This window comes from Syngnathus floridae, chromosome 16 (assembly GCF_059516105.1).
Source record: "Syngnathus floridae isolate MCC-2025c chromosome 16, RoL_Sflo_1.0, whole genome shotgun sequence".
NCBI lineage: Eukaryota > Metazoa > Chordata > Actinopteri > Syngnathiformes > Syngnathidae > Syngnathus > Syngnathus floridae.
This window is the reverse complement of record NC_142428.1, coordinates 6,202,158-6,229,223: the sequence shown is the minus strand read 5'-3', so window position 1 is coordinate 6,229,223 and position 27,066 is coordinate 6,202,158. Positions and strand designations below refer to the sequence as shown.

At 41.9% G+C, this 27,066-nt stretch overlaps 2 protein-coding genes across 3 annotated transcripts in view; one reads left to right on the top strand and one right to left on the bottom strand.

Moving 5' to 3' along the window:
• The window catches only part of LOC148385313 (CD209 antigen-like protein C), a 198,751-nt gene that overhangs the window by 54,050 nt on the left and 117,635 nt on the right, over positions 1-27,066 (bottom strand). The gene's annotated exons all lie outside the window — the stretch shown is intronic.
• Positions 1-27,066, top strand: part of ttll5 (tubulin tyrosine ligase-like family, member 5) — a 35,198-nt gene that overhangs the window by 5,249 nt on the left and 2,883 nt on the right. The window contains exons 10-30 of one of the 2 annotated variants that reach the window (XM_088401261.1): positions 525-626; positions 694-785; positions 856-963; positions 4,841-4,922; positions 5,053-5,114; positions 7,206-7,297; positions 8,209-8,295; positions 8,401-8,492; positions 8,886-8,948; positions 9,488-9,636; positions 9,887-10,142; positions 10,723-10,840; positions 11,230-11,376; positions 11,464-11,552; positions 11,653-11,801; positions 12,072-12,581; positions 12,644-12,831; positions 14,190-14,320; positions 18,865-19,057; positions 21,635-21,816; positions 24,800-24,882. In XM_088401261.1, coding sequence (XP_088257387.1) covers positions 525-626; positions 694-785; positions 856-963; positions 4,841-4,922; positions 5,053-5,114; positions 7,206-7,297; positions 8,209-8,295; positions 8,401-8,492; positions 8,886-8,948; positions 9,488-9,636; positions 9,887-10,142; positions 10,723-10,840; positions 11,230-11,376; positions 11,464-11,552; positions 11,653-11,801; positions 12,072-12,581; positions 12,644-12,831; positions 14,190-14,320; positions 18,865-19,057; positions 21,635-21,816; positions 24,800-24,882 — 2,975 coding nt within the window. Of the gene's footprint in view, positions 1-524; positions 627-693; positions 786-855; positions 964-4,840; positions 4,923-5,052; positions 5,115-7,205; positions 7,298-8,202; positions 8,296-8,400; positions 8,493-8,885; positions 8,949-9,487; positions 9,637-9,886; positions 10,143-10,722; positions 10,841-11,229; positions 11,377-11,463; positions 11,553-11,652; positions 11,802-12,071; positions 12,582-12,643; positions 12,832-14,189; positions 14,321-18,864; positions 19,058-21,634; positions 21,817-24,799; positions 24,883-27,066 lie in introns of both variants that reach the window. The other variant, XM_088401260.1, reaches the window with a different exon arrangement.

Sequence of the window (27,066 nt, the reverse complement as noted above, 5' to 3'; positions counted from 1 at the left end):
AGTGAGAAATGGGTTTTGGACTTTGTAACAAAGTTCTCTATTGTTCAACACTATGTATAAAAATATAATCATACAATGGGTGACTGGATTTTTATCATGTGGTGCATGTAGCTATTAGGGGCAAATAGTTTATATTCTATTTTTATTTTTTTCAGGTGTAGTTACAGATCATGTACAGGTAAAAGTACATAGTTGATAAAGTATAGATACCAAGATTATTTTTACTTATGTTCATATGTGCAGCAAACCAGAAGATGTTTTTTGGCTCCACTAACAACTGTGAGCGATAAACGGGGCTTAAATTCCTGGTCCCACTTTTATCTCTTGACATTCCTTTGGGTTGTGTTGGAATTCAGGTACATAATGTGCGCCAAGGAATTCTCATCGTTGCACATGTGGCATCTGTGCCTCTGAAACACTTGCAGACAACTACACAAGAATGTCAAGTGGCAGTTGATCATTTATAGAAGTCCAATGAGTTTTTCTCTTTTAATGGCATGGACAATTTTTTTTTATATGCTCAGATTTGCCACTGTCAAGTATGACAGGACCGCAAAGAATATCAAGAACACCTTCATGCATCTCACCAACTACAGCGTGAACAAAAAAAGCAGCGACTACGTCAGGTAATGATCACAGTAGGCGATTCTCGTTTATCTTCATTCATTCAAAGTGGATTTCCTCCACTTCTAGTTGTGATGACCCCGAAGTTGAGGACTACGGGAACAAGTGGAGTATGAGTGCGGTGTTGCGTTACTTGAGGGAAGAGGGAAAGGACACCAGACGTGAGTCCCATCTTTTATCGTCCTTGCTCTGTGATTGGTCTAATTTATCCAATCATCTCTTCTCTCCAAGTGTTAATGAGACAGATCGAGGATGTGATCATCAAAGCTGTGCTCAGTGCTCAGATGCAGATCGCCATGGCCTGCAAGACTTTCGTTCCCCACCAGACCAACTGCTTTGGTATGCATTTTCGTGTCTCCAAATGCAAGTGGCAGAAAGTAGAACACATGCCAACTAACGTTTGACTTGGCACAGTATAGCTTTGTACATAGGTGGCAAAAGTACTCAGAAATACAAGATACATATCGTCAGCCAAGTCATATTTCAGTCTTTTTGGAAACCAAGAAAAAAACATTTTTTTTTACAGTTTACCATATTCTTATTGGATCTTTTTCCTTTTGCTTACTTGAATTTTTTTTTTTTTTTATAATATACAAAAAAAAAAGCTTTTACTGGGCTTCCAAAAATATTGGAAATTATGCTCTGTGGTTGACGATATGTAAAAATAAAAATAAATTTTATTTTTACCAATTTTGATTACTTGGCTCTATGGAAAAAAAGACTATTAAATATAGAGTCCCTTTTTAACTTAATTGCTTTGCTAACATTGTGAACGGACAACTAACACAAAGATGCTATATAACTTAAAAAATGTACTTTTATGTATTCTTTCAGGCGAGACTTTTCCTATTTGTATTCACCACCGATGATTCTTTGTGCGCCTTCTTAAATGAGGCCATTTTCTACTTTGCACCGTCATCTGCTGAGGTTGAAAAAAAAAAGCTTATTTGGACAAAGTACGGAGTAGAAAGTACATCTGTTTCCAAACGTAGCCACCGAACGTAAAAAGTCGTTTGAAAAATAAATACTCAAGTAAAGTCAAATCTACTTATGTAAAGTAATATAGCCTAACCCTTTCTATTTACACGAGATTTCTGAGTCACATGACTTTGTAAAGGCACGTATTGATTCAGTGATGTTTGGTTACTGAGCAGAACTGAGGTTGGAATCTTTGCATAATTAACTGGTCACTTTTCTGACTGATTGTCAGAGATAAATCTTTTTAGTCAGAAGTCTTTTTTTATTTTTTTTATTCTTGCTTATTATAGTACGCCTCCTCCCCTTCACTGCTGTCTCCCTCTTAGGAAAGTAAGAGGCGTTCCAAAGTTGACTTCTGTAGACATAATATAACCACCGCTTCATTCTGGTTGTGGGCTGTCGTGCCAACATGGCCACTTTACATGTACAAAATCACACCATCTTGACACCACTGCAGTTTTACTTGATGTTAAGATGCCAGGGTGTGACGGATGTCTTGCAAACGCTTTATTGAGCTTCAGTCTGGCCTTCATTCACGATACCAACCAGCTGATGCAGCGCTTTAGATGCCTGACTGAAAGGGAGGTTTCCTTTTTTTCGCAGTCCCTCATTTTGCTTTTAAGAACTCTCCCTGTTTCGGAGCCAAAAAGCGTTTGGACCGAGCAAAGTCCCTGCCGACTTGAACTGCACATCTCGTTCTTTGAACACGTTGAAAAATGGCGAGGATAATATGTACCCTTCAGACGAGAAAAAGAAGAATAAAATCTTTTGACCATCCGCACATTTTTTAAATGCGCAGACATGGATGGACATATCCTTTTGTTTTTTTTAGAGTTTACTGCCAATTTGTTTGATTTAGATTCATTCAAGCAATTCAATTAAAGTCGTTACAGTTTTGCATAGAGAATTATGTTTACTACTTAATGTGATCAAATTTGGGGGGGGGGCTGCTGTTGTATGATATTCAAATATAGTGAAATAGTGACGGGCCACCAAATTGAGGTGGTTTCTATGCGAGTTTGATATATTTGCTGTTTGACTGGCAGCCATTATAGATTGAGAACCTTGGGCACTGGTACAAGTGTTCACCCAAAGCTTTTCTGCCCCACTAAGCAAAAAAAAAAAAAAACCTGTCTGGCTCTTGTGTTTGAGAAATTCTATTCGAGAATCCTTAAATAAAAAAACTCTCAAACTGACTTTCCTTTCTATCTTGGCAGCCCCCATTACCATTCATCTGTGAACTGACATCTTTAATATGCTTTTAAGCAGAAAGCATCAGAGCAAATGCATACATACAAATGTGTGGAGACAGGCAGAGACGGTACCTATAAAAGCACTTATTGTCCTTTTTTTTTTTTTTTTTACACATTCCCTAGCTTGTCTGGAAAGGAGCCATGGAAGACTATGAAGAACATTATAATATTAGTTTACTACAAATTGCTCCCTGACATTTGAATGTCTAGTCACGGCTTCGGTGCAGTGTTTACTGTTTTGAATAAGGATTTCTTTCTCAATTGGTGCGCTGCATCTTGAAGGGACTTCTGTAACCAAATCTTTTTATAGCGCTCCGATGTTTCATGTGGGCCGAAATAAAAACAACAGGTTTTTCGTTTGACAATTGCCTGCGTGTGGGGCGTGTGTGTGTCAGTTGTGAGTGGAAAATGCCACCCATGACGCTCCTCACCACTGCCGTGTGATTAATGGACGGGCTTTTTTTGCTGAGGGATGCTGATTACGAGATGTTTTGACTAAGATCTGATTAGCCAAGCCAAAGGCCTATTTTGTTACACACAAAACATTCCACTTACTGGTCCTGTGTTCCACTGAGCGTCCCTTATTAAGTGTCGAGTGCGGTCGGATTCGCTGTCTCCTGGTTTTGCCTTGGCCAGACACGCCCACGTTTTCACCGCCTGGATGACACTCGGGTTGATCCAGATCAGGCCCAGCTATCACAATAAAGCTGACGGCTGTTCATTTAGACTTTGATCATTTGTCACTCGGTGATGCAAGAAGAAGATGCTCTGTGTTATTGTGGTTCTAATTGTGGCCGGGGTGGAGAGAGTTTTTTTTTTTTTGTTTTGTCTCTTGTGGTAAAGTTTCCAGCAGTGACTATCCAATAATAATAAAAAACCTCTTCATCATCCCTTTTTCTCTGTCCCGTTTTCTCGTTCCCTCCCTCTTTAACGGGCTTGTTGAAGATGCTCGTCGCAGGCCCGTTTAACAACGGCAGAATCAACGTGTCTGGCTGTGAGTGGCTCGGCGGGCTCGTGGGGCAGGCAGGCGCGGCTTCTGCTCTTAATTGGGGGAAAAATGTGTGGCACATGGAGTCAGCTTGTCGGGGGGTGTAACACCTCCCCCATTTTCCCCTCATTGCTGTGGTGCCACCAATGAGCCTCTCCAGACTCTCAAACCAATATTCTTCTCCCCAACACTAATATACACGATGTTCTCGGGACACACGCCCATTCTTTTTAATCTCCGTGTGTTGTGTATTTTGTTTTTTTGTTTTTAACACTGGCATTGACCCTAAGACACTTGAACAAACAACACAAGTTGTGGCCGCTTTGAAACCACCAGTCTGTTCTCGACACAATCTGTTCTTTTGAAGTTCCATTTTTTTTTCACTTATATTTCAGTCGACCCTATAAAATCGCCTGCTTGGGTCCGCTGTGACACTCCCCACACATGTTTTAAAGGTTCCATACAAATGGGGACACTGCAGTGTGGGAAACAAGAACTTTCTCCAAGTGGACAAGATAGTAAATTTAATGACGAGGGGTGAAGCTCCTCTGAGCGCTGCTCTTGTTGTTAATGAGTTCTGACAACATGTAGACGGACATACTGTTCCCAGCCATGAGGACATTTTTGACTGTATCTACAAAACTACTCACGAACCACAGTTTGTTTTTGATCCCCTGCCTTACATAAGCATTTAACGACTGATGAAATGTGTATGCACTTAGTTGATGTAGTAGAGCCAAGGCCTCTGTAGTAGCGCTGGATGAGCGTTTTTCTTTTGAGTGACGGAGTATATAACATGCATGTAATCCATAGCAGAGAGACAAGGACAGTGTTGCCAAATGCCACATGATGAGGCTCTGATAAACTTCTGGAAATGCTTGTGACTTTGATACTCCTCAGATTTTATTTGAAGCAATTGGGCTTTATTTTTGCTGACTTTCCAAGTGTGCGGTCTGAAGCGTTTTGATTTGTTTGACTTTTTTTTTTTGATTTGTAGAACTTTATGGATTTGACGTGCTCATCGACTCCGATCTAAAGCCATGGTTGTTGGAGGTGAACCTTTCACCATCTTTGGCCTGGTGAGTGACACTTCACAAATTGTGCATCTTGAATTTGATGTGTTAGTGGGATTTTGTAGGGTCTGTTTGTTCTTTGATTGTGTATTTTTTTTCTGCTTAATTGAATTGTGTAACTTTTAATTATTTGCAGTGATGCCCCCTTGGATTTGAAGATAAAGGCCAGCATGATTGCAGACATGCTTTCACTTGTGGGTAAGTGCAATCTCGAACCGTTTTGAAACAATTTAACGTATTATTTGAAAACCACTAAAACTGTTGGCAAACAAATCCCCACGTTGATTGTATCCAAATAGTAAAAAGATTGTGCTGATTGTTTATGATCAATCGCATTCAATTTTCACAGCTTGTTGCACATCTTTTACTCAGGAGCGTATTTGTTTTTTCGTGGAAGTTTATTTACATTCGCTAAATAGCACAGAACACAAAGCCACAGCAGTGTTGATGGCTAACTTGTCACTTTTGTGGCCTTAAACCAAAACCTTGCAAGCAAATACGTCAAGAAATCACAAATAAAGATAATGACCTGATGATAAGTCACTCTCAGTAAGACAAGCCTGCGATTTCATGCAAATCAATCAATAGTTGTCGAGAAGTTTTTTTTTTGCTCAAAACCACAAATATTAGCTTCGCTGAGGCGCCAGTGTCAGTGGAGACACTTGGATGAATTGGCCGTAAAATGTGCCAATCCATCATCAAATTGATGTTCCTCCACTGTGAGATGAAGTCATGCTGAATTGTTTGTGGTTGACTGTTTGCTGTTTAGGGTGTGCAAGTTTTCTTTGGAATGAAATGCTACTGCAATATGTGACATGCCCTAACGCATTTCTGACCTTCTGATAACCAAAATGGTTAATTACTTCAAAATATTGTGACTCTGCGGAGCTTACGCATGGATCGTCTCCCCGACAAGCTGGATCAGCCTACCAATAAAGTAAAATGAATCTTAAGCATGTAGACAGAACAAATAATAGCCTGAAGCCAAAGCGGCATAAACAAGGTTTAAATGTGTTAGAACAAGAGATCTCCTCCCCTGATAATTGATCGGGCGTGTTTTTTTTTCTCATCCACAACACATACAGACATAAAGCTCATTATATAATTTTTTTGAGAATGTTGTAGATTATAACCGAAGCCGTCCTACCAGACCGCCTAGGTGTCAATCAAACCCATCTGTTGAATACATCTGTGGTTCTCTCCCAATCATATTAAATGGAAATATGCCTTTGTGCTTGTGCATTCCTATATAAAAGTATGAGTCAACGGTGCCGTGCCTTCGAGCAATGAAATCGGGTCATTAATGAAGGGATGGAATCATATTTGCTTGCGTCTTTGGAATGCGATGTCTCGCCAAGCCAAGTCAAAATCAGTGGTGGCTTGTAAAACATAGCCCATCTATTATTTACTAAATAATCCCAATCAATTTGGACTGATACTCAAGTTTTGTAGAAGTTAAGAGTAATAAAGCATTTTTTTTTTTCAAATAGCCCCTGAAAATAAAATTATATTGCTAGCTATGATGTCCGCTAGCCAAAGGCTGAGCTGCACTGTATTTGTTTACAGAGTAGTTCTACCATATGTGGAAATTTAGTACTGTTTGGAAAGAATATGAGTGCAAATACATTTTTTATTAGCTGTCCGCAACCACTCAAATTAGAGCCGTGTTGAAAATCACTGCACTAAACAAAATTTCCCTAAGGGGATTATAAAAGTATATCATTAGAAACTGTCAAGAAGTCGTTCTCGCCTTCCACACCAAGTCAAGAGTTATCGCTCGCTCTGAAAAACATTTTAGATCATACTTTGCCACAGACTCTTAAAATGACAAAAGAAATATTATTTTATAATGATTTGCTGAAAACTCTCGCCTGAGTTACTGCTTTTATTCACTGGAAATTGTTACTTCAGTATTTTATTGTGTGAATGTCCAGTAGGATCTACTTCAGGCTGCTCATTGCTCTGAATTCTATCAGGAGTAGTCTGTTCAATATCCCCCCGAGGACCACATGAGTAGCCGGCTCTAAAAATAGCTCACCAGTGAGATGCATCTATTTTTGTGTGTGTTGCTATTCTAAAATAAAATCCCATTGAGTTGCATCTAACTTTTTTGTCGCTATTATTTTTTTTTCAATCAAAAATATATGGTATAATAAAAAATGGTTTTATTCACTTGGAAGATTTACTGTTGGATTATATGTAGCAAATTTTTCATCGTCTCCTAGGAGTGAATATCAAATAGTTGCGATACAATGTCACAGTTATGTAATCGCCCTTTTTTCATTAAAGGCTTGGTGTGTCAGAACCCCCTGATGAGGAAGCCGCGCTCGGAGCGAGTCGTCCTGGAGCCCAGCCTTAAACAGTCAGCCCAAAGAACACAGGTACCGAGCCACATTTCAGCCGAGTGCACTGACTCATACTCCCACTTTCACCAGTCATGTCAAGCAGTTTATTCCCGTGAGTGCTTAGACACACAGTAACGGTTTCATGGTGCCATGATGAAATGCCAAGGTCAGGGTTGTTGCTGATGTCCTTCCATAGCTGACTTAGTCCACCTGTTGCCTCCTCGCAGGCTTTTACAGCCTCTTGACATTTTCTTTTCCTTCCCCCATCCATATTAATACCCTTTTACTTCTATCCCTTTGCAATTCCCTGATGTTTCCTGCATTACCGGTAAGAAATTGCTTTTGCTTTTTTCCTGATTTGATTATATTTCTTTTACGGTTATTCATTGTGACGGGCAAATGGCCTGCGTGGGTTTCTAATGCAGTATTTTAGGAGATTTCTCATTACATTAGCAAAGTGGCCGACATAAGTCTATGTTTGAAATACAGCAATGCATCACTTGGGTAAAAAGCTCTGAACTTTGCTTTATAGACTCACTGTGACAAACCCAAAAGCCCGATTGTAAATCAGACTTGTCATAGTTGAAGAACTCGAACCGCCTTGAGAGAACCTGTCGTCTTCCTTTACTTTGACTGGGGCAACAGTTGAGGCTTTTATTGAGCGCTTAGGTCTTTTCACTTCTTGGCAGCCTTTGGATCACGTCAGATCAATTAAAAGTAATCCTGTTGATATTTAGATGACATTCTCTGAATGCAATCCTTTGGGGCGCTGTTCCGCTTTTCTAATCTCAACTGCTTGCCAAAACTGTCAATCACTTCATGTAAAGAAAAAAATGGATAATAAATTAAAATAAAATAATAAATAAAAATAATTAAAATAAATTAAAATATTCATTTTAATGTAGAATAAAGCACAATTAATATTTTAACTTTTTTTGTAGTGGCAGAGGCCCCCTTTAGTCACTCCCAGTGACCTGGTGGATTTTAAAAACAAGCCAGAAGGAGACAGCATTCTGGACTTGTCTGCTGAGCAGGTACAGTCTCGCTATGTGCCGTGTGTCATGCTTTATGTTCAGGCAGCATTTTCGGAAGACCTGCATGTCTTAAAACATATGTTTTGTTTCGTTTCACTGTGGTAGATCAAAGTGTTGAGGAGGACAAGGGAGGAATATGAAAGGAGAGGAGGCTTCATTCGAATATTCCCCACTGAAGACACATGGGCGCTCTACGGGTAAGCTGAGCCAAGATGGGGGAGAAAAAAAAAAAAAAGCATGATTATTTATAATTCCAAAATCCCCATCTGTCCATTATGTTACTCATTATTATACTTTGCTCAGATTAGTAGGCTCAAATTACTCCTTTAAAGTAGAAAATATTTAAGAAGGTATCCACCCCCCAAGTCACTGCTTTATGTTAAAATACCATCAAAGCCTTTATTAGAAGAGGAAATCCATTTTTAGACTAACATTTCATACTCCCATATGAGGATTTGCTATTTGATTAAATACATGTCCATTTTGCAGCATGTATTTTGCGCCATCTGCTTCCATCCTTCCAAGTTATTTGCCCCTAATAACAAAATTGAAGCTTTTTATATTTGTTCTTATTATCTCCCATTTCTCAGTGGATATCTGGAGTCCAAGACATCATTGAACTCAATGTTGGCAAACAGACTTTTCCATGGAAGGTAAGCATTTCCATTGTGGTCAGGATCAGGGGGCTGGATCTCTCTTTTAGTTTATGGAAGCAGTTGGATTCCAGCATGGGGTTTGTTTTGTCTTTGACTTGGGTAGGTGAGAGGAACAGCTGAGATGAGGATATACACTCAACTTTTCCAGTGTGCCCACTGTCTATGTGGCATCGGTTAGGGGAAGAGCAAGGAAAAGACTGAAAAAAAATCTATTATTGTGTATTACAAAAATGCACAAATTAGTTTCAATTAATGGCGTTAGCTTATTGGCATTGTTTCGTGACATCTCATTGTCCCCCTTTTAGAGGTCGTACAATGCTTGAACGCCTCAGCGACTGTTATTATTTAACATTTATCCTTTCTCCTTTGGACCATCACTGTCACTCATGTCAACATCTGGAAAAACCACTCCAACTTACTAATCCTTCTCAGAGTTTGCTCTGCAAGGTCTTTTTGGAAATGCTAATTTCCATATAAATCATTGGTATTGTTGTTGTCACCACGGTTGTGTTGACATGTCTTCTTCTGTCTCGAAGGAATGCGCGCGGGAATGCGCAGCTGCAGATGGACACACTTGATGGCTACCACGCCGTCCAGTACGAGAGGAAGCTGCCGTCTCTGGAGGCTCGTAAGAGGAGACGGCACCACCTGAGTCATCGCTCTGCCGCTGGAAAGAAGAAATGGGGTAGGCCCGATGTATGCTGCTTCAGCTCGGCAAACTGCAGGCCCAAAGTGCACTTTTGGTTCCAATAAAAAACTCCCATGTGTCACACTAAGGTTAGCCAAATATGGCTCTGAATGAGTTGATGTCATTGCAGCAAAAACAAAAAGCCTATTTTGAGTGCACTCTGTGTATGCGTGTGTATTTTCGCCAAAAAAAAGTTTGATGATGCAACTGACATATGTCTTCCCCTTGCAAATGCCGCATACCTCAGGGAAGGAATCCAAGGCCTCCCCGATGGAGAGCAGTAGCCTGGAGGGAGAGGACTGCGTACGGGAGGAAAGAGAAGAGATGAAACGTGTTCTCAAGCCAGTCTCACACAAAGTTTTGGTAGCAGAGCAAAGAAAACAAGTGGCTTCACCAGCGCGGAGCTCTCACAGCGACGCTCGGCCCAGCTCGCAGGCATCAACACGCAACAGCGGGCCCCATGTCAAACTGCTTCACTTTCTCCAGCAGGGGTGGGACATCAGGTCAGTGTGTGTTCCAGGCGGTTGCTCACACTCCTTCATCATGCTCCCTCGCTTTATTTTCTCACGCAAACCTCCTTGCAAATTGACATAGAGGGCACGTTTGCTCCCACCAATGGAGAGGAGCAGAAATTGGGACTGTGTTTACCTGCAGGCTTATGTTTGGATTGGGCTATTTTTGTTGCACCGCAGGAAAAGAACAGAGCTGGTGACACAGTAGAAGTCAAACAAATGTTTAGTTTTATGCCATTTTCTATTTCATTATATGTTTCAACACTTAATAATTTAATATTTGTCAAGTGTGGGAAAGCCGTTAGACGTTTTTGTGGCTATAAATAAATGTGACTTGACTGATGAGGATAAATGGTCCAGAAAATTAATACTGAATATTTTAATTTTAAAATAACTCACTCAACCTAGTTGTCATGTTAATATGTTTCTATGATTTTAATTGGCCGCATGTTGGCATGGCGCCATTTGAGGTCCCATTATTTTTTTAATATTATTACACAATGCTTTTAATCCTGTAGTTGGATGATTGACAAAATGCAATTTCTTTCTTTTTTTTTCCTCTTCTCTCCAGTAAAGTTCAAGCCCGGATGACATTTTCATCTTACCTACAGCGGGTTCAACAAAGACTTTTGGCAGAGAGCAGGGTCGAAGGCATTCCGGCTTGGAAAGACAAGGACAATGACCAAATGGTACAACTATTCAAAAAATCTCAGTCGCGGAGTCTCTCTTAATGAACAGGCGTGCCATACATTACGCTAGATGGAACATTGTCTTCTATTGATGTATCAACATTGTATGCCAGATTTCCCCTTATTATTACTCATCTGTACCATGGCTGTGGTTAAATTGAAGACATGGAGGAAAATTGGGCCTTATTGGAAAGTTATGTTGCTGTGCTGGAATTATGGCATGTATCATCATTATCTTCATCAGCAGCAACCTCAGACCTTTTCGGAACATCTTTGTGATGTTCGGACGATTTGTAAAGCTTTCCCTGACTTGAGAGTGAAGCCGTAATGTTGTATTCACACTTCGGACAGTCATAGATTCCAAATACTTGTGTGTTGCTTGTGCACAGGAGCTCGTAGTTCGCTTCCTGAGAAGGGCTGCCAGTAACTTCCAGCAAGACGTTAGGGTGGTTCTGCCCAGTCACCAGCTACCAATCCAAGACCGCAGACGCATCCTCTCCCAACAACTAGGAGAGTTTATACAATGTTACGAAAAGGTGCCTATTCCAAAAGTGCGGTTTTAACTCAACACAAGAGACATTGTGTGATTTTTTTTGTTCTGTTATGCTTCCTTATCTTCCCAGGAAACTGAGCACATGAAAAAACAGCAGAACAGTACAGAGGAGAAGTGTGTAGCCGCCAACGTGTTTCATGACTACATCACCACGGCGAGGTTAGTCAAATGGGAAGCAGCCTTCCACTGTTCGGAGGAGTGATCGCAATCTGCAAAACACATCTTTCTCCCCCCCTCCTTTTTTTTTTTTTTGAAACAGTGAAAGTGATCTGGAGGAAGTACTGACGTTTTACACACAGAAAAATAAATCAGCCACCGTCTTTCTCGGTACAAAAGTCAGGCGTGTTAAAAAAACCTTTCATGAAATACATGCCTCCGAAGAGCCAGGCAACTGTGAGACTTCCAAAAGTGAGTCCAATCCATGTTTTTTCATGCTTCTCTTACACTTGGTCTGGTTTATGTTTAATATTTTATCATTCAAGCACAGTAAACAGGAATTTTGCTGTTTCAAGCTGTAAACCCCTCAAAATAAAGGAAAAACGATTGAGTCATCCAGGGTGAAGCTAGGGTCACTTTTCAAAGGAGTCGATCTCATTTGGAGAAAACAAATGTGTGTCAGAGCCATGGAATGGCTTACTGGTGATAAAGGAGCTCTGGCTTCTTTCTTCTTTTGAACAGTTCTGCCTGTGTCCAAAGACGATTCCAACTTGTCAGAATCAACGCCCTCGGCAGGAAAAATCAGCGTTGACATAAACGGCAAGGCCAGCGAAAGTCAAGCCTCGGTTTGTTTGTTTGAAGGCCAGCTGACCGGATTTGGACATGCAAAAATCCATCCGCAAGTTCAACGCTGCTCGAACTTTCCCGTGACTTCAGACATGGGCCAGATTCATCAACAGAGCTCCCCCATCACCTCTTCGTCCCGTCCTCGTTTTCCACCGCTGCCGCTTCCCCCTCAGCCTCCATCCTATGCTCAATCCTTGGCAAAGTCTCAATCCCGCCAGAGTGATTCCCTCAGCGACTCTCCTGTTTACACCCCTCCCCCTGTGTCAACGGGGCAACCAACTCAGGTTCTCTGGAGGATCCCATCTTCTACATCGGTTCCGTCAAGCTCCAGATCAGCTTCTTCCATCACCGGTGCGGTACACATATATAACCAGAAACTCTCTCGACCAACATCTGCAGGAAAAGGTAAACACTCGATATGCTTTTTGTCCACTTTCACATGTTCATTTCTTCTGTCTCTATCGCAGTGTTAAAAATGTCCACTTCCAGTAAGCCGAAGTCAAACCCGGAGGGAGGCTTCAGGGAGTTGGACTCTCTTACCGTCCAGGCCCGGTCCAACCAGCAGGCTTTCATCTCAGCCCTCCAGAAGCTGGCCGACAAACAGGTCACTTGCAGCACTGCCGGTTCCAGTCACATCAACCTTCTGACGCGACATGTGAGTTCACTCGCACCTTTTTTTTCAACTAAGTGGTCCCACCTGGGGCGAGAAAAAGTTCAAATAAGAATGTTGCGTTCATAAACAAAGTTTCAGGGAAGGGAAGACAAATGTGGCGGTGCTCTCTCTGTGAGGTCTTTTCTATTTCTCTTTGGTAATGTTTAATTCTTTCCTGACCCCCTGCTGACCGGCGTCATGTAGTTGCTCACTCTTCAAGCAGACCTGTCGGAGCCGGAGGGTCTGCAGCCGCGAGCGGCGCACCTTCCTCCCCCTCGGTTGCCTGTCGACTTTTTTGCGGGGGCGGCTTCTGGTTCAGGGTTTGAAAGTGGCTGAACGGAGCATCACGTCCCGGCTCTGTGTGAGGTCTCATTATCAGATGCACCATGGGGGAGTGATTTCTGTTGATACTCAACGAGCTGCTATTTTGCGGTAATTGATGCTTATAAATACAGGAATGTGACGAAGCGAGCTTTCGCATAAGCTTCCTCGCTAACTTCTCCCACATTATCCTGGTCACTTGGTGCGTTAAGCCCGTCAGGCTTTGCTCGCACCACCTCTGGCTGCTCTTCCTCCTACTGCTTCACTGGATGTTTTCTGTCAGGATTTCTTAGGATGACACAAGACCACACAAGCTGCGGTTAAGCTGCTTCAACATTATTCGGACTATCTAAAAGGTGTTTACTGTATTCCCTTTGAGAAGTGAGTCCAGGGCATGGCAGCAATTTGTTTTGCGTGTGCGTTTTTTTTTTTTTTCTAAGGCTGACATTATAAGTCATTAAATCACCAGCAGAAGCAAAAGAAGAACTTTGTAAACATAGTAAAAAATCCAGCTTGCACTGCGTAACCTCAATGATTATTCGCTCTCATGGAAGGTTTCACACAAAAAATATTAACCACACTTTTGCCCAACAATAGATAACTATGCTCATTAGATTGTTGTCAAACTTTCTTAAAATATTGTCTGGATAATCCTTGTGGAATAAGGCCCGCAATGATCCTTCCTTTTTATCATGGGAGACAGAAAATACACTGTGTGTGTCCTTACCCTATAATGTCATCAAGTTACTCATGTAATTAACTCGACAATCCGTCATGTTAAGTGTAGAGCGGCCGTAGTGGCAGAGCAATAATAAACTAGTCCAATTCCTAGATATAAAAGACCTCCGCAGTGATGTGACACATTGCTCGCTGGAAGGAAAAGCTGACATGGTTTTTACGTCCTGTAAAACAGCATTGATGGAGTTGAGAATAGATTTGGACTCATGGAAGTCATGATAATTACTTTTTTGAGGTGGTGGGATATTCATTCTACATGGCCTGTTGTTGGATTTTTTTCAGCTCTTCTCTTCCCTCCACAGTTGACCAGGCTAAACCTGGCGAGCCGGATGTTGAGCGGAGAGAGCTCCAAGATGCCGACCTCATCTGTCAACAACCAAGGATCCTTTGGTCTGGACCACTCCTCAACTGATCCTCTTAGAAACAAGACCTAGTAAGTCCAAAGAAATGCTCCAAACACTTATTTACTAAATATGGGCCTGCACATAAAAAAATGTCATACCTTACCAGTTTTTGCTTTATAAAAAGACAAATGGGAATATTCACCTGATTTATTCCTTGTTTTGATGCCTATTAAAAATTATTTGTCAATTTGCCCATCGAGCTGGATGAACTCCCCCATCCATTTTTCCTAGTCACTCTTATTTAATTTAAATTTTTAAATAGAACTATGTGTCTACCTATTTAATACAACTTGCAAAATCTATTTATAACGTAGGAAAAACTCATCACATGCTCATTGTAAGATTAAACAATGAATCCATTTGTGCTTTGTGTTAAAACGTTCTTGCTTGTTCTTGTTTTTTTTTATTTTATTTAACCCAAATGTGTCTCCCAGGCCCAAAGCCTCTAAAGTGTTGCATTTGAGCGTTAAACTTTTTAAGAGCTTGCCTTTTTTTCACTCCACTGCGCCGGCGAGAAAAAGCATTCAATGGAGCTGCTCAGGTATCAAATACTGTTCCCTTTCTCCAAATTCCTGTCCCGAGGACATTTTTGTGTGATTTACTTCAGACACTTGGAGCCCGCTTGAGCCCATGAGTATATTTGGTCACACTCAATAGCAGCTAAAATCTCCCTCAGTGGTCTTACATGGACTTGTAGATTGAAAAATGCCAGGATAATGATGGTAGAGTGGACACCGCCCTCTGGGCAGGCCACTATGAATTGACACTTAATCCTTATGTGTTTTTGTCTCACTTTAATGCTGCTGGAGGATTACGTAAGGTGGGGGGGAAGTCAGCAGACTGCCCGCCCGCCCGCCTTCCATTTTCCTAAATAGTGACAGACAGACAGACAGACAGACAGAAGGTCATCATGTTCCACTGTTTCTTGAATGGTGAACACATGATTTCATAATGCTCACTGTCTCATTGACTTGATCCTGTAAAGTAGTTGACCATTCATCACTTGAGTTTCGACCTCATCGTGTTGCTCTATCCAGATTGTTTTTCCTGTCCAGCACTTCCTTAGTTTTGGACCTGTGAGGGAATTCCAAGAATGTTTGGCTTTTCCCTTTTAAAATGTTTTATTCACACAAATCATGAATGAGTTTGTTTCTTTTTTTACTATGGCCGATAGCATGATGTTACGATGTCTGTGGATCCAGGCAAAAAAAAAAAATTTTTAGAAAGATGCTGTTACCTGCAAGCTACAATTCCTCTCAGAATGTTTCACTAATATTATTTCCTATGTCAAAGTTTAGAAATACATTTAAACGGCACTAATGTATGACAACTTATGGTTGAGAACCTGTCTTGGGGGTTTTGAGGAGGTTCTATTGTGTAGTGGTGGTCATCACATCTGCTTTACATGTCCCGGGTTTGATCCCCAGTCGAAGCAAACTACTCTAATGACATGACTCAGGGGGTCACGTGGCTGCCAGGCAATCAAGGAGATTGTTGTTTTGACTCTTGCCTTCCCTCTTAGACTGTTCAAAGTATCCTCGGGGAATATTTTGAGTTCATGGTTGGTCTTTGACCCAGATATAGTGCTTTTGTAAAAGGTCACTTCAAATGTCACCACAGGTTGCTTGTCTACAGTGGCCTGCCACACAAAGCTCCGTTGTTGTCGAGTCCCCTTGGCCTCCTCCCGCTATGAATAGACCCAAACAAGCTTTAATCAGATATTAGTCCAGATATTAGGATGATTTTGCCTCCCTGCCGCTCAGAATTTCCCCGAGTCCCCTCCCCCCTGCGCTCGACCCGGCCGTTTGTGCCAAACATACTGAAACCGTTAAGCGCACTGGCTCTTAAGGCAACCACAGGGGTGAATTATGATCTGGTCCAAAGAGCTGTTGTGGCTCTTTGAAGTACCGCTGCCAGGATCCAGCAGGTATGCTGCATCAGCTTTCTCAACAGCGGCTGCTTCTTTAGGACGGATCGGCATCTGGCTTGGTCACAACACGGCTTGTCCCATTACAACCACTGTAAACTTCAGGATTATTTCCGGCAAGTGTTTCACCTGGCACATGCTGGTTGACCTCTATTCAGTGATCATAAATTTGATCCAATATTTCTAGCTTGTGCATATTTGTATTTTGTGCATGTAACAAATATGGCTGCCCAGTAAGATGACAGTTGTATTAAATCAACAGTGGCTTGTAGTCAGTCGTCCCCTTGTGTAATGTTAACACATTTGCTCGTCTCTGCTTGTATTAGCACCCTCGCCGCAGAAACAGACATCTAAACTGTTGTTTTTTTGTGCACGCGGTATTTTTAGTCCGCCTGCTTTGTCACACTATTGTTTGACTCGGACGAATATTGTCGGGACATTCCGGAGAATTTTTTATCAGCCAGTTTGCTAAACAAACAAACCCGACTAATAAAAGAACTCTGTTTGCCATCAAAGAAGTTCAACGTTTTCACCAAAAGTTCCACAAAATTGGCTTGATGTCTTCCCTGCCTTTGAATTTAGAAGATGTTTTTATTCGCGACTGATTAGAGCCAGATGTTGTAATAGGAGGGCGGGCGGTTTTATGCTATTCAGCGTGCCGTGTTACTACATGCATGTAGGGCCACACTTCATGATTGTTGTCAATAATAGTTTGTCTTTTAAATTAATAAAAGATGCACTTTCTCAAACAAACCACCGCTCGTCCGGGCGGAACTTTGAGATGCCGTGGTACAACGTCATCCCACATTGTCCTTTTTTTTTTCCCACATTCGCACTGAGTTAGATTGATGCGGCACATGTGCTCGACTGACACTGCCGTATTGTTTGACCAGAAGTCATATCAGCATACTGTAAAGCTTAGTGAGCACAGCAGGGAGTCAGGCAGGAAGTCTTGGATATTTTGCAAGAGCTGTTCTTTTCACTCATTTGTTTTTCCCTCTTTGGTTTTATCCTTGCATCTCAACAAAACAGCTAAAATTAGTGGTCGATAAATTGTTAGCCCATAGTGGAGTAAAATTGTGGCACTGCAGCTCTCTGTGGTCCAACTAACTCATTAAAAAAAAAAAAAAAAAAAAAAAAGACTGCTGTAAACAAAGAACGGGTTCTTGTTTTGTCCGCCGGCCTCTGACCTTGAAATGTTCACAGACAAGCTTTTGTTTCCAGGAGTGAAAAAAAACAAATTGACCTTCACGTGTTTGTTCACACGTTGTTGAAAAATAGGTCCTATTATGTGATCTGAGAAATGCTTGGGTGGGGGGTTGTTTTGTTTTCTTTTGGCCACACAAGGCCAGGAATATATTTCACAAGATAGCTATCATACATTGTTATTCCAAAATCAATGCAACTACTGTACTTGAATTTCTTTTTCTAAAGATACTGTGGCTATTGTGAAAGTGTGTTGGCCGGTGGAAAAATGAATTTGGGGGAATTCTCAATCACTTTTTTTTTTCTCAATAAGACCCCTTTGGGATCTAATTTCCTCAACTGGGCTAGTTTCACTCCCTATTTTTGTCCAATCTTTCCTCACTGCTCCCGATAGAGCTCTTTAGGGCATTATTTTTAGCAGGGGCCCGCCAGCCCAAAGTATTGCGGCACACCATACATACAGGCTGTTTTGTCTGTGATGGATTAGGCTTTTCAAAATTGTCATAAAGAAACAGAATCACAATGCAAGCATGTGGTCGGCTCATTCAGGGAACTAGAACTTGATTTATATTTCAGTTCCTGCCTTGTATGGTTTCCTACAAAATGGCAGCATACAATTGTCCAAAATCTAAAAAGTAATTATTACATATTTTGGGGTATTTTACATCTATTTGTATTTTAAACTAGCATAATATTTTTTTCCCTCCCTTCTGTTATCTCGATAAAAACATTGGACATTACTGGTTAAGCACAAAGGCCGAAAAGACAGTGATAAAGTGTTGAATACCATGTCCTTTTTTTTTTTTTGGTGTTGATGTCATCGTGCATCCACATATGGTCCAGTGGGTTCCACAGATGAGGTAAAATGAAATTTCCTTAAATTAGTTCCATTGCTCCCGGAATCTTTGGGTCATAAGGGAGCAATTGATTCAATATAAGTGTGTCTGAGGATGCGGCCGGTCTCCTCTATTCTGCAATAGTGGTTAAAAAAAAAAAAAAATGAAGGCAGCTTAGTTCTAATAACAGATAATCCAGTTACAAACTCGTGGTGCTTGTCAAATGGTTTTCTTTCCAGGTTGTGGCTTTGTGACGTGAATGGAACGTGAAGGTCTGGGAGTACTGAAGCAAAAGGTTTCGGTTTGCTCTACGGGCTGCCACAAGATTTGCCCTCGACTTTGACTCTGATTTGCACACTTAAATCCAATCTCTCTCATAGCCTGATATGAGCTGCTAGATAATTTTCTAGCTACATAATGGAAGGTTAAAATGTTTAAATAAGGTGAGAGAATCCTCTTAGGCCTCACCCTTGCATTTTTTTTCAATGCAATTTATAATGGAAACATTAAGAAAATTTAATCAGACGTTAGGTGAAATATTGATATTGAAATTAAGTTTGAAATGAATTAACGACTTCTGTCTGAAAACTTTTTTGCTTTCAAGTCACGGTCAGATGAATGGTGGAGAGGCTTCCAGTGACAGGCAGAGTCACAGCAGCTTCAGCTCCATGATGGTGACGAATCCTGAGCGGGGTTGCCATCCTGTGAGAAAAAAGAATCCGTTTGCTACACAGCAACTGCAGTCGCAAAGAGTTCCACCCCGACTATTCTTGGAGCAGAGCCATTGTGGACAGCAGGTACGTACAGTGAAGAACTCTTTGTTATCGTAACCCCTTGCTATATTGACAGCGCATAAGTCGTAATGGCGAAAAACCGTGTAACTGATGAAAAAATTATTTTCAATTGACTTTATTAATAGTATAAAATATAACCTCCTAAAAATTTAATTCAAAATCATCTTACAATATTTCTCTGATTTCATTTGGTATACAATATTTTAGATAATTTTTATTATTCTATTTTTTATAAATCATTGATATTTTTATAATTATATTTAGTTTTATTTATTATTATTTGGTGGCTATCAGCATTTTAAATAAAAGTTATTGATGCACATTTTAATGGAGAAATCAAAATTTGTTCAAATGAATATTGAATTAACTTTAAGAACGAAATGCTCAGCATAGATGAAATCCCAGTGACTTGCCCGTGAACTGCTGAGTTATGACTCCCTCATGTTTCAAAAAAATAATAAAATAAAAACACTACCTTACCTAAGCGCTCTGCTGTCCAAGAAGCGCCCACATGAAGGGGAAGCTTTTATGTTAGCATTTCCAAAGCTATTCAGAGAATCTCCCTGCAAACCACTTGGTCTTGAGTGGGAACATCCCGCCTCATAGAAGCTCATTCCTGAAGAGCCAAACGTGCCTCCTCACTCAAAACGACATTGTTTGGCTGCACGGCCAGGCTTGTATTTGAAGTAATCAAGGAATGCTACCCATGAGTGACTGAGGTGTTATTTTGTACATGGAAACTGTCGTGTCACCATGGAGCAATTTTCTCGGATCTACCCACCTGTGTTTGACATTTCTGAAGATGTGAGACATTTTACTTATTGAGTGGGGAAAAACACGTAGTCCTCCCCGCCATGTTTCTGCACAGTGGCTCTGAAAGATGATCCCAAGGAGGAGCGTATTTATTCATTTTCCAGTGGATTTTGTGGAGTCAACACGAGGGATGGAGAGAAGTGGAGACAGGAGGGTGCCATGGGACAGCTTACAGTGTGGAATGACTGGAAGCAAGCACTTTTTTCCAAGCGCTTCTCAGTAATGCTGTTTCTCCCACCTCATTGTTTTTTCATTTTCGTAGCCGAGCCTTAATTCATGCAATATAGGTGACATTTATCTTGGCTTGCTCCACAAGATCCATGCTGGGCACTTTAATGTGATGACTCTTTCATCATCGTCTTTTCAGCCGATTACATTTTTGCCCTCCGAACAAAACGGCCCACAAAATCATTACAATGGCTCTTAGGAATGAAATGCCGGAGCTATCCAGTCGCTAGAAAGAGAGAGTCTAGTTATGAGAGTTTCATCACCATATTTAATACCGCTCACTCAAATCTTTGCAATCATTTCCTGTTCATTCGAACCATCTGCGACTTCCTGACAGTCAGTCTTGACAACCTCTTCACTGCCTGTTAAATATATTCTTCTTCTTAGGGCTGTCCAGGAATATTGTGCAAGACCATCCCATCAACTACATGACTTCATTCATTTTTTTTTTTAAATTTGGCTACCCAAGTGCACCTTCCTGGCTCTCATGAGTGTCCATATTTGTAGGGTTTCCGCGAGGGAGAAATAGTCAAGGGGGCTGTTCCGAGTCTCTGCACCACGTTTCACTTATTGGGTGCAGACTGTGCGGCTCCTCCGTGGGCTTGGCCCGGGGCCACCTGGCAGCCAAACAAAGGTGCCCTTCCTGGCCTTGCTCAAGCTGAAACGCAGCCATAGGCCATGCAACCTGGAAACTCAGATTCTCATTTATCAGCACAGAAATTACATCAGATATTCTCAATTCCATTTGCGGTGCTTTGAACCTTTTACTGTACTGTGAAGCTGGAAGACCATCAGCATCTTAGGTAACCATATGAAGCTGGAGCGAAAATAACACCGACATGAGATTGGGCTGGAATTCATGCAACACTTCAACCAACACTGTAAGGATGGATTGAAGTGCAGCTCTAAAATATTATGTCAGAAATAACTTTTTTTTTCTTCTTCCACCCAAGTCTTTGAAGAACTCCTTTTAAGCAAACAAATACTGGGAAGAATTTTCTTTTTAGTGCAGCCAATTGCAATAAAAAAAAAGATAATCTTGCTCTCTTTCAATATATAACATCAATTTGAACTGTAACATCAGCGGTATCATTCATTATATTGAGCTGACTTGGGAAAAAAAAAGAAAAAAAAATCACTCCGCCCTGTAGTTCCTCCTTGGTTGACTCCCAAAACATCTAGTGTAGTTTTTTCCCTGCTGCTAGCAGTAGTTCGACACCCCATACACACTGCTGGACACATTCTTGGAAATAGCTGTGAGTAAATTTGAATTTAGCTTTCAACTCTTGCCCAGGGGTCTCTCGCTTTGCATACGAACGGAGACAAGTCTGATAAAATAGTCTCACAGTTACTTATTCCAGGTAGAGGAAAATAAGGTGACATATATGAATTTTACATAATGGCTGCCAACTTTCACTCAAAGGATTTTAATCTTATCAAGTCAAGTGTATAGGTTTGCTCGGATCCTCCCTTCCGGCGCAGTATAATTGGTCTACAAAATGGAGGGCGAGTATCTAATTTAAACTTCTCGTCCCATAGGATCAACATTCAGACGAAACAAGCACTCCCCACGCTAAGGTTCCCACAAAGACTTCCAGCTTTCCGGGACCACCCCATCACAGTCACATCAAGACCCGCGATCGTCCCGATCTCTCCCCAAAGCCACCCAGCGAGGCCCGAGAGGGCCCGATCAGGAAACCGGCATCAGCACGCCTCGTCAAGTAAGCGCCGCCTTTTGATACGACCGATTCTTCGTGTTGCTTCTGGCGTGAGAACGTCCAGCGTCGTGGAGTTCAAGAGGACAAATCTAATTCTAATGAGAGTTCCAACATGTGTGCTGTGCTCCACGTCTTTTTGGCTGCCGGGTGGATCTGCCTCCTCAGTAAACAACCTCCGCACGGGCCCGATTTCTGCCTGAACCATAAACACAACTTGGTTCAGTGGAAGGGCCCGGGCTCGGAGCACCGTTTAAATCCTGTTTGGTTTGGAGATAAGCTGAAGAGCACAGAAGGGAAAATTAAAGGAAAAAAGTCAAACGGTGCTTAACGGCTAGTTCCCCAACTCACATTATGACTTTATTACTACAGAATCCGGCCAAATTACACAACAAAGACAAACCGCTGTGATCGGACCCCGATGTTATTTTAATGCTTTCTGCAGGTGCGAGGGCTTGATCACGCTCATAAAATCCGTCCGTGAAGTTCCAGCTGTGCTCCTTTCCCTTTACAATGTATTCCTCCATGTTTACATACAGCGTGGATGTTAGCAGGCTTGACGGGAGTGTGTTAATATTACGGAAGTGCTCTGTTTGCTGACGTGGTTCATTCATACACCTTGCTCGGACTGTCCGAGGGTCGGCCAGCTAATAGTTAAACGGGCAACCCAGGGGTTGTAGTGCAGCCGCTGAGGTGCCGTGTTTGCTCCTGAGTGTGTGTATGTGTGTGTCTCTTCCTGGCAGTTGCCGTGTTTACCCACTGCATGTGGAATTCCAGAGCAACCTTCCCCTCCCCAGAGCCCCCCCCCCCCCCTCTCCTTCCCCAACACTCTCCTCCGTCCTGCATTTTTGTGGTCGACCAGTGTGACAGGGGAGAGTGTGGGAAAAACGGAAGCTTCAGGACCAAAAAGCTCTGATGGAAACAATGAAAGAAGAAAGAGAATGGAAACGAGTGACAGACAATTCAACTCTGTCCAGGGGAATGGAGATGATTGTTTGCAGAGAACGGCGGGATAATAAGTTGCTTCCCTTCGAGCGCTCATTTTAGGGGCAACCTTATCCTTCTGTTATCTGATATTCATCCCGGTGTACGCCTAAGCCTGTCTGACTTACAATAGAATCACTGTGCTTGGTTTATTCATCCACTTCAAGGTTATCCACCTTCCTCTCACCGGCAGTTGAACTGCACGCCGCACCGTACGGCACAAACGTGCCACTGATCAGTGCGACACTGGCTCATTTCATCTGTTTATCAGAGGAATGTTCCACTTGTGGGATTGTTGCACAAAGGTGTAGTCAGTTAGAGCGATAGGCTAAATAAATGCGGAGCAAGTCCCGAGAGCTCCATTCATAATCGTGAAAAAGTGGAGATAAGAAGGATAGAAAATGGACGGGTGGCAAAAGAAAATGAGAAGTACCTGTCAAGCAGCTGAGAAAATCCCTTTCCTTTGACTCAAATCATGTTTAATGACCTGATTCTACGTGATTCTGCAACCAAACTTGGCTCTTTTCCTGTTTACTTACGCATTTAACACAGGCCATTTATGCAGGAAACTAGATAGGCTTGAATTAATTGCCCTCTCAACTGGTTGCAGACAAATCGAACGTTATTCCATTGCGTCAAGATGCCGCGATTCATTTGCTGAAAATGAGTCATGTTTCTAACTCCCTTTTTTATTTTTACGCCGGATGCCCTCGCTGATGCAATACGCCCATTTTTCCGGCATGTAGATATCCAGTGGTTGTGTGTCGGGGATGAGGAACCCAAGGCAGCATCACATGACCCCCGCTTGAAGATGAAGTTACAATCAAAATCAAATCTCCCCTAAAGTAGCCCAAACATTGGAAATAAAAAAGCGCCTTTTGACATTTCTGCCAACATGTGGCACACGCGTGTGCAGCAGAAGTTGGTATCACGTCGGGTTGAGCAAGGTTCCCCGTCCTATCAACATACCGCAGCTGCCAACCCCCTCGGCTGCGAGGTCTTAACGGCGGGATGACTTCACTGAAGTCTTTGAAAGTGGCAATTTGTAGCGCAAATAAATGGGCCTGTTTGGTATTTTGTTTGCACGCTTTGCCGAGTCGCAGCTGTAGCTACGGAAACCGCCGGCTGTCGTGTGGCATTACTAATAGGGTGACAATTACAGGAGTGCCATTAATGTCAACCTCGCTGCCGCTTTCACTCCCTATTAATCAGCCGCAACGGTTGCACAGGATACCGTATACACACCGAAGCTGCCAAAAACATGTTTATGGTTCAATTCCATCCCCGTTGGTCGGTCTGAATAACATTCTGACAGGTTACCTGTGTGTGCTACAAGGTGTGCACATAGTCAAAGTGATGTGAAACCCCCTGAGGTCACTCCCCCCCCACCCCCTCCTCCCGGCCTCTCCATATGAAAGGAGTTGCTTCCTGTCAAAGTATGCCACTCTTAAAGTGGGCCAATTCTATTTGTGGTTGTGTAATGGTATGAAAGAACAACTGTGCAGCCCCTTACAAGGAGGCAGTGTGTACCCTCATTACCTGGTTAATGCTCTTCTGGCATGCGGCTGCCATGAGGTGAGAGGTTAATACCTGCTAAGCTTTATTTATTGACCCCCCCACCCCACCACCCCTCCCTTCTCTGCTCCAAACAAAAAAATACTTAACAGTGAATGTATACAGTTACAGACATGCCTGCTCCTGCTCCACGCCTCGCTAACATTTACGATGATTTATTGCATTTGCTATTTGATTTTGTGGAGGAAAAAAAAAGCTCTTGTAATGTGTCATGTGTATCTGCAGGGATCTCGGTGAAACGCTTTGATTTAAATGTAGCATGTAAAAGGCCACATATTCATTATTCAGTGGAAGACAGATGCCCATGTGTGTATAAGTTGCCACTTTATTACAGCCTTATGTCGCCATTAATGCAAAAGTAACTCCATTCAGTATCAATTAAGATCTTGAATGCTTGGTCCTTATTATTTTGCATCTAACCTCTTTATAGGCAGCCGTCCAATCAGATGTCACCATATGGAGGCTTGACCAACGGGCAGCATTTGGTCTACGAAGCCATATCTGCTAAATCAGGTGAGTCTCATCCTGTGGTTCCGCACGTACACACAAAGTTCCGTTGTGTGAATGATGGCAGCCAGGATACGGATGACCGATAAGCGCAATGGGATATTTTTACCTCGGTGTTGTGTAAAAGCAGTTAGATGAATTAGAATAACTTAGCAGAGGTGATGTCATCGCTGAAGGATGAATCAAAGAGGCTGAGCAATGATGGCATTTTGAAACAGAGAGGACATTCCCATCTGTTGGACAATTCTCCCCCCAGTTCCACTTACTCTCCGTTTGCCAAAAGCTTGTTCACTTGCACCGAGAGAATAAAAAATCCAGCTCCGGGGTTTATTGCGGCTAATGTGCTGCACTTGTGGCTTTCTGCACTCACGTGTGTCCCGTCATCTTTCAGGATCTGAGCCGCTCTTTCCATCACGAACCGGCGGCCCGGAGAAGTGTTGAGGTTATTGCAGCACCGGTGATATTAAGCAGTTTTCACCGATGCACCGCACATCTGTTTGTCTGATCACGGCTCTTTTTCCATCGCAGCATTAACATTAGCAAATCATACCATTCATCACTTCATTTGAGTGTCACAGTCAAGCCCAAGCAGAGATCAGCCCGCGTTCGTCCAAACTGAGCTGTCGGAAAAATACGCTAGTTGTGCGCCGCCCACAAAATAAAAATGAGTTTGTGTGTCTGGAGTGGGTGCGTGTATGTGTGTAACTGTCACTGTGAAAGTGTTTGTGACCAGAACATTTATTTTCATTCTTCTCCTTAAAGTATTGAAAACTGGTCTTGGTCAACAAACATCTTATAAATTCATCAATTCCTGTAACTGGATCAGTTGGGAGCAGCTTCAGCATTTTACAAGACACTTTTTTCCATTGTGTGGGGCACACGAGGGAGATGTTACACATAAGAGTAAAACCCTAAAGAAAAACAGCCAAAGCCTTTGACCTGCAATTTATAAATTCTGCTTTCAGTGTGAGCCAATTATCACCATTTTTTTTTTAATTAACACAAACAGTCCTAAATAATTCAAATGAGATGTTACTGTTACTGAAGCAGTAGGAATAAATACAATGTGCAATGGGCTGCTTCCTTTTATTATTATTATTAATATTTATTTATTATTATATTTTAGTACTTTAATTTGATTAATTATTTTACTTATTTTATTAAGCAAGATTATCTGCTTAGGAGAAATAGTGAGAATTATTCAGCAAGTGATGTTACTGTTACTGAAGCAGCAGGAATAAATACATTGTGCAATGGGCTGCTTCCTTTAATTATTAATATTTATTATTATATTTTAGTACTTTTATTTGATTAATTATTATTTTATTTTATTAAGCAAGATTATCTGCTTAGGAGAAATAGGGTGAATGATTCAGCAAGTGCGCAGATCTCTCCATCCATTGACGATGAAAGTGAAGAGAAACAGAGAGCCAGTCTGGTGCTTGGGAGGAAAGAGGCGTGGACGGAGGGGGCAGGGTGTTATTAGAAGGTCCGCAGCCTTTGTGCTTGCCCGGTTTACCTTTTGCAGTGAGATGACTGCACCGCACTGATTGAGTGTGACAGCGACTGCAAATGGAGAGCATTCTCTGTGATCAGCTGTCAGTCGCCATTAATCACACGTTCCCTTTATCTCTCTCTCTTGTAAACTCTCTTAATCTCTTCCTCTATTTGCTCAGACAACGCTCCTTTTGTGCACCTTCAATCGAACCGCCTCTCCGGTGTGTTAGTCTTGTCAATTTTGGTGACATGAAAGCAAAGGCGGGCTTTTTGTTTATTTTTTTTTTGTCGAGTTGAAGGGAGGAAATATGAGTCGCATGTGTTGTACAGGCCTCCTCTTGGCCTAGCTGTGCCGCTTCAGCTTTCTCAAGCTCCTGCAGCCGCTGACTGAGAGGAGATTTATTGTCTTCAGTCTGAGGAGGAAATGAGTGAGTGTCGGATTGTGTCAGGGCGAGGACTCTTTATCAGAATCAGGCAAACCAAGCGTGTTGCCGGCTGCCATCGCTTCATTCAGGTGCAAGCTACTGAAAAACTCAAAGCAGTGAATGGAAGCCATGTTGACCTGAAGGAGAGTTCAACTTGGTTCAACTCGTCTTATCTTGCATGCGTTGCCAGTGCAGGTGTGTTGTCGGAATGTAAATTGATCATAAGACCACAAAGGTATCCAATGAAGGAGACATGTTCAGATGAATA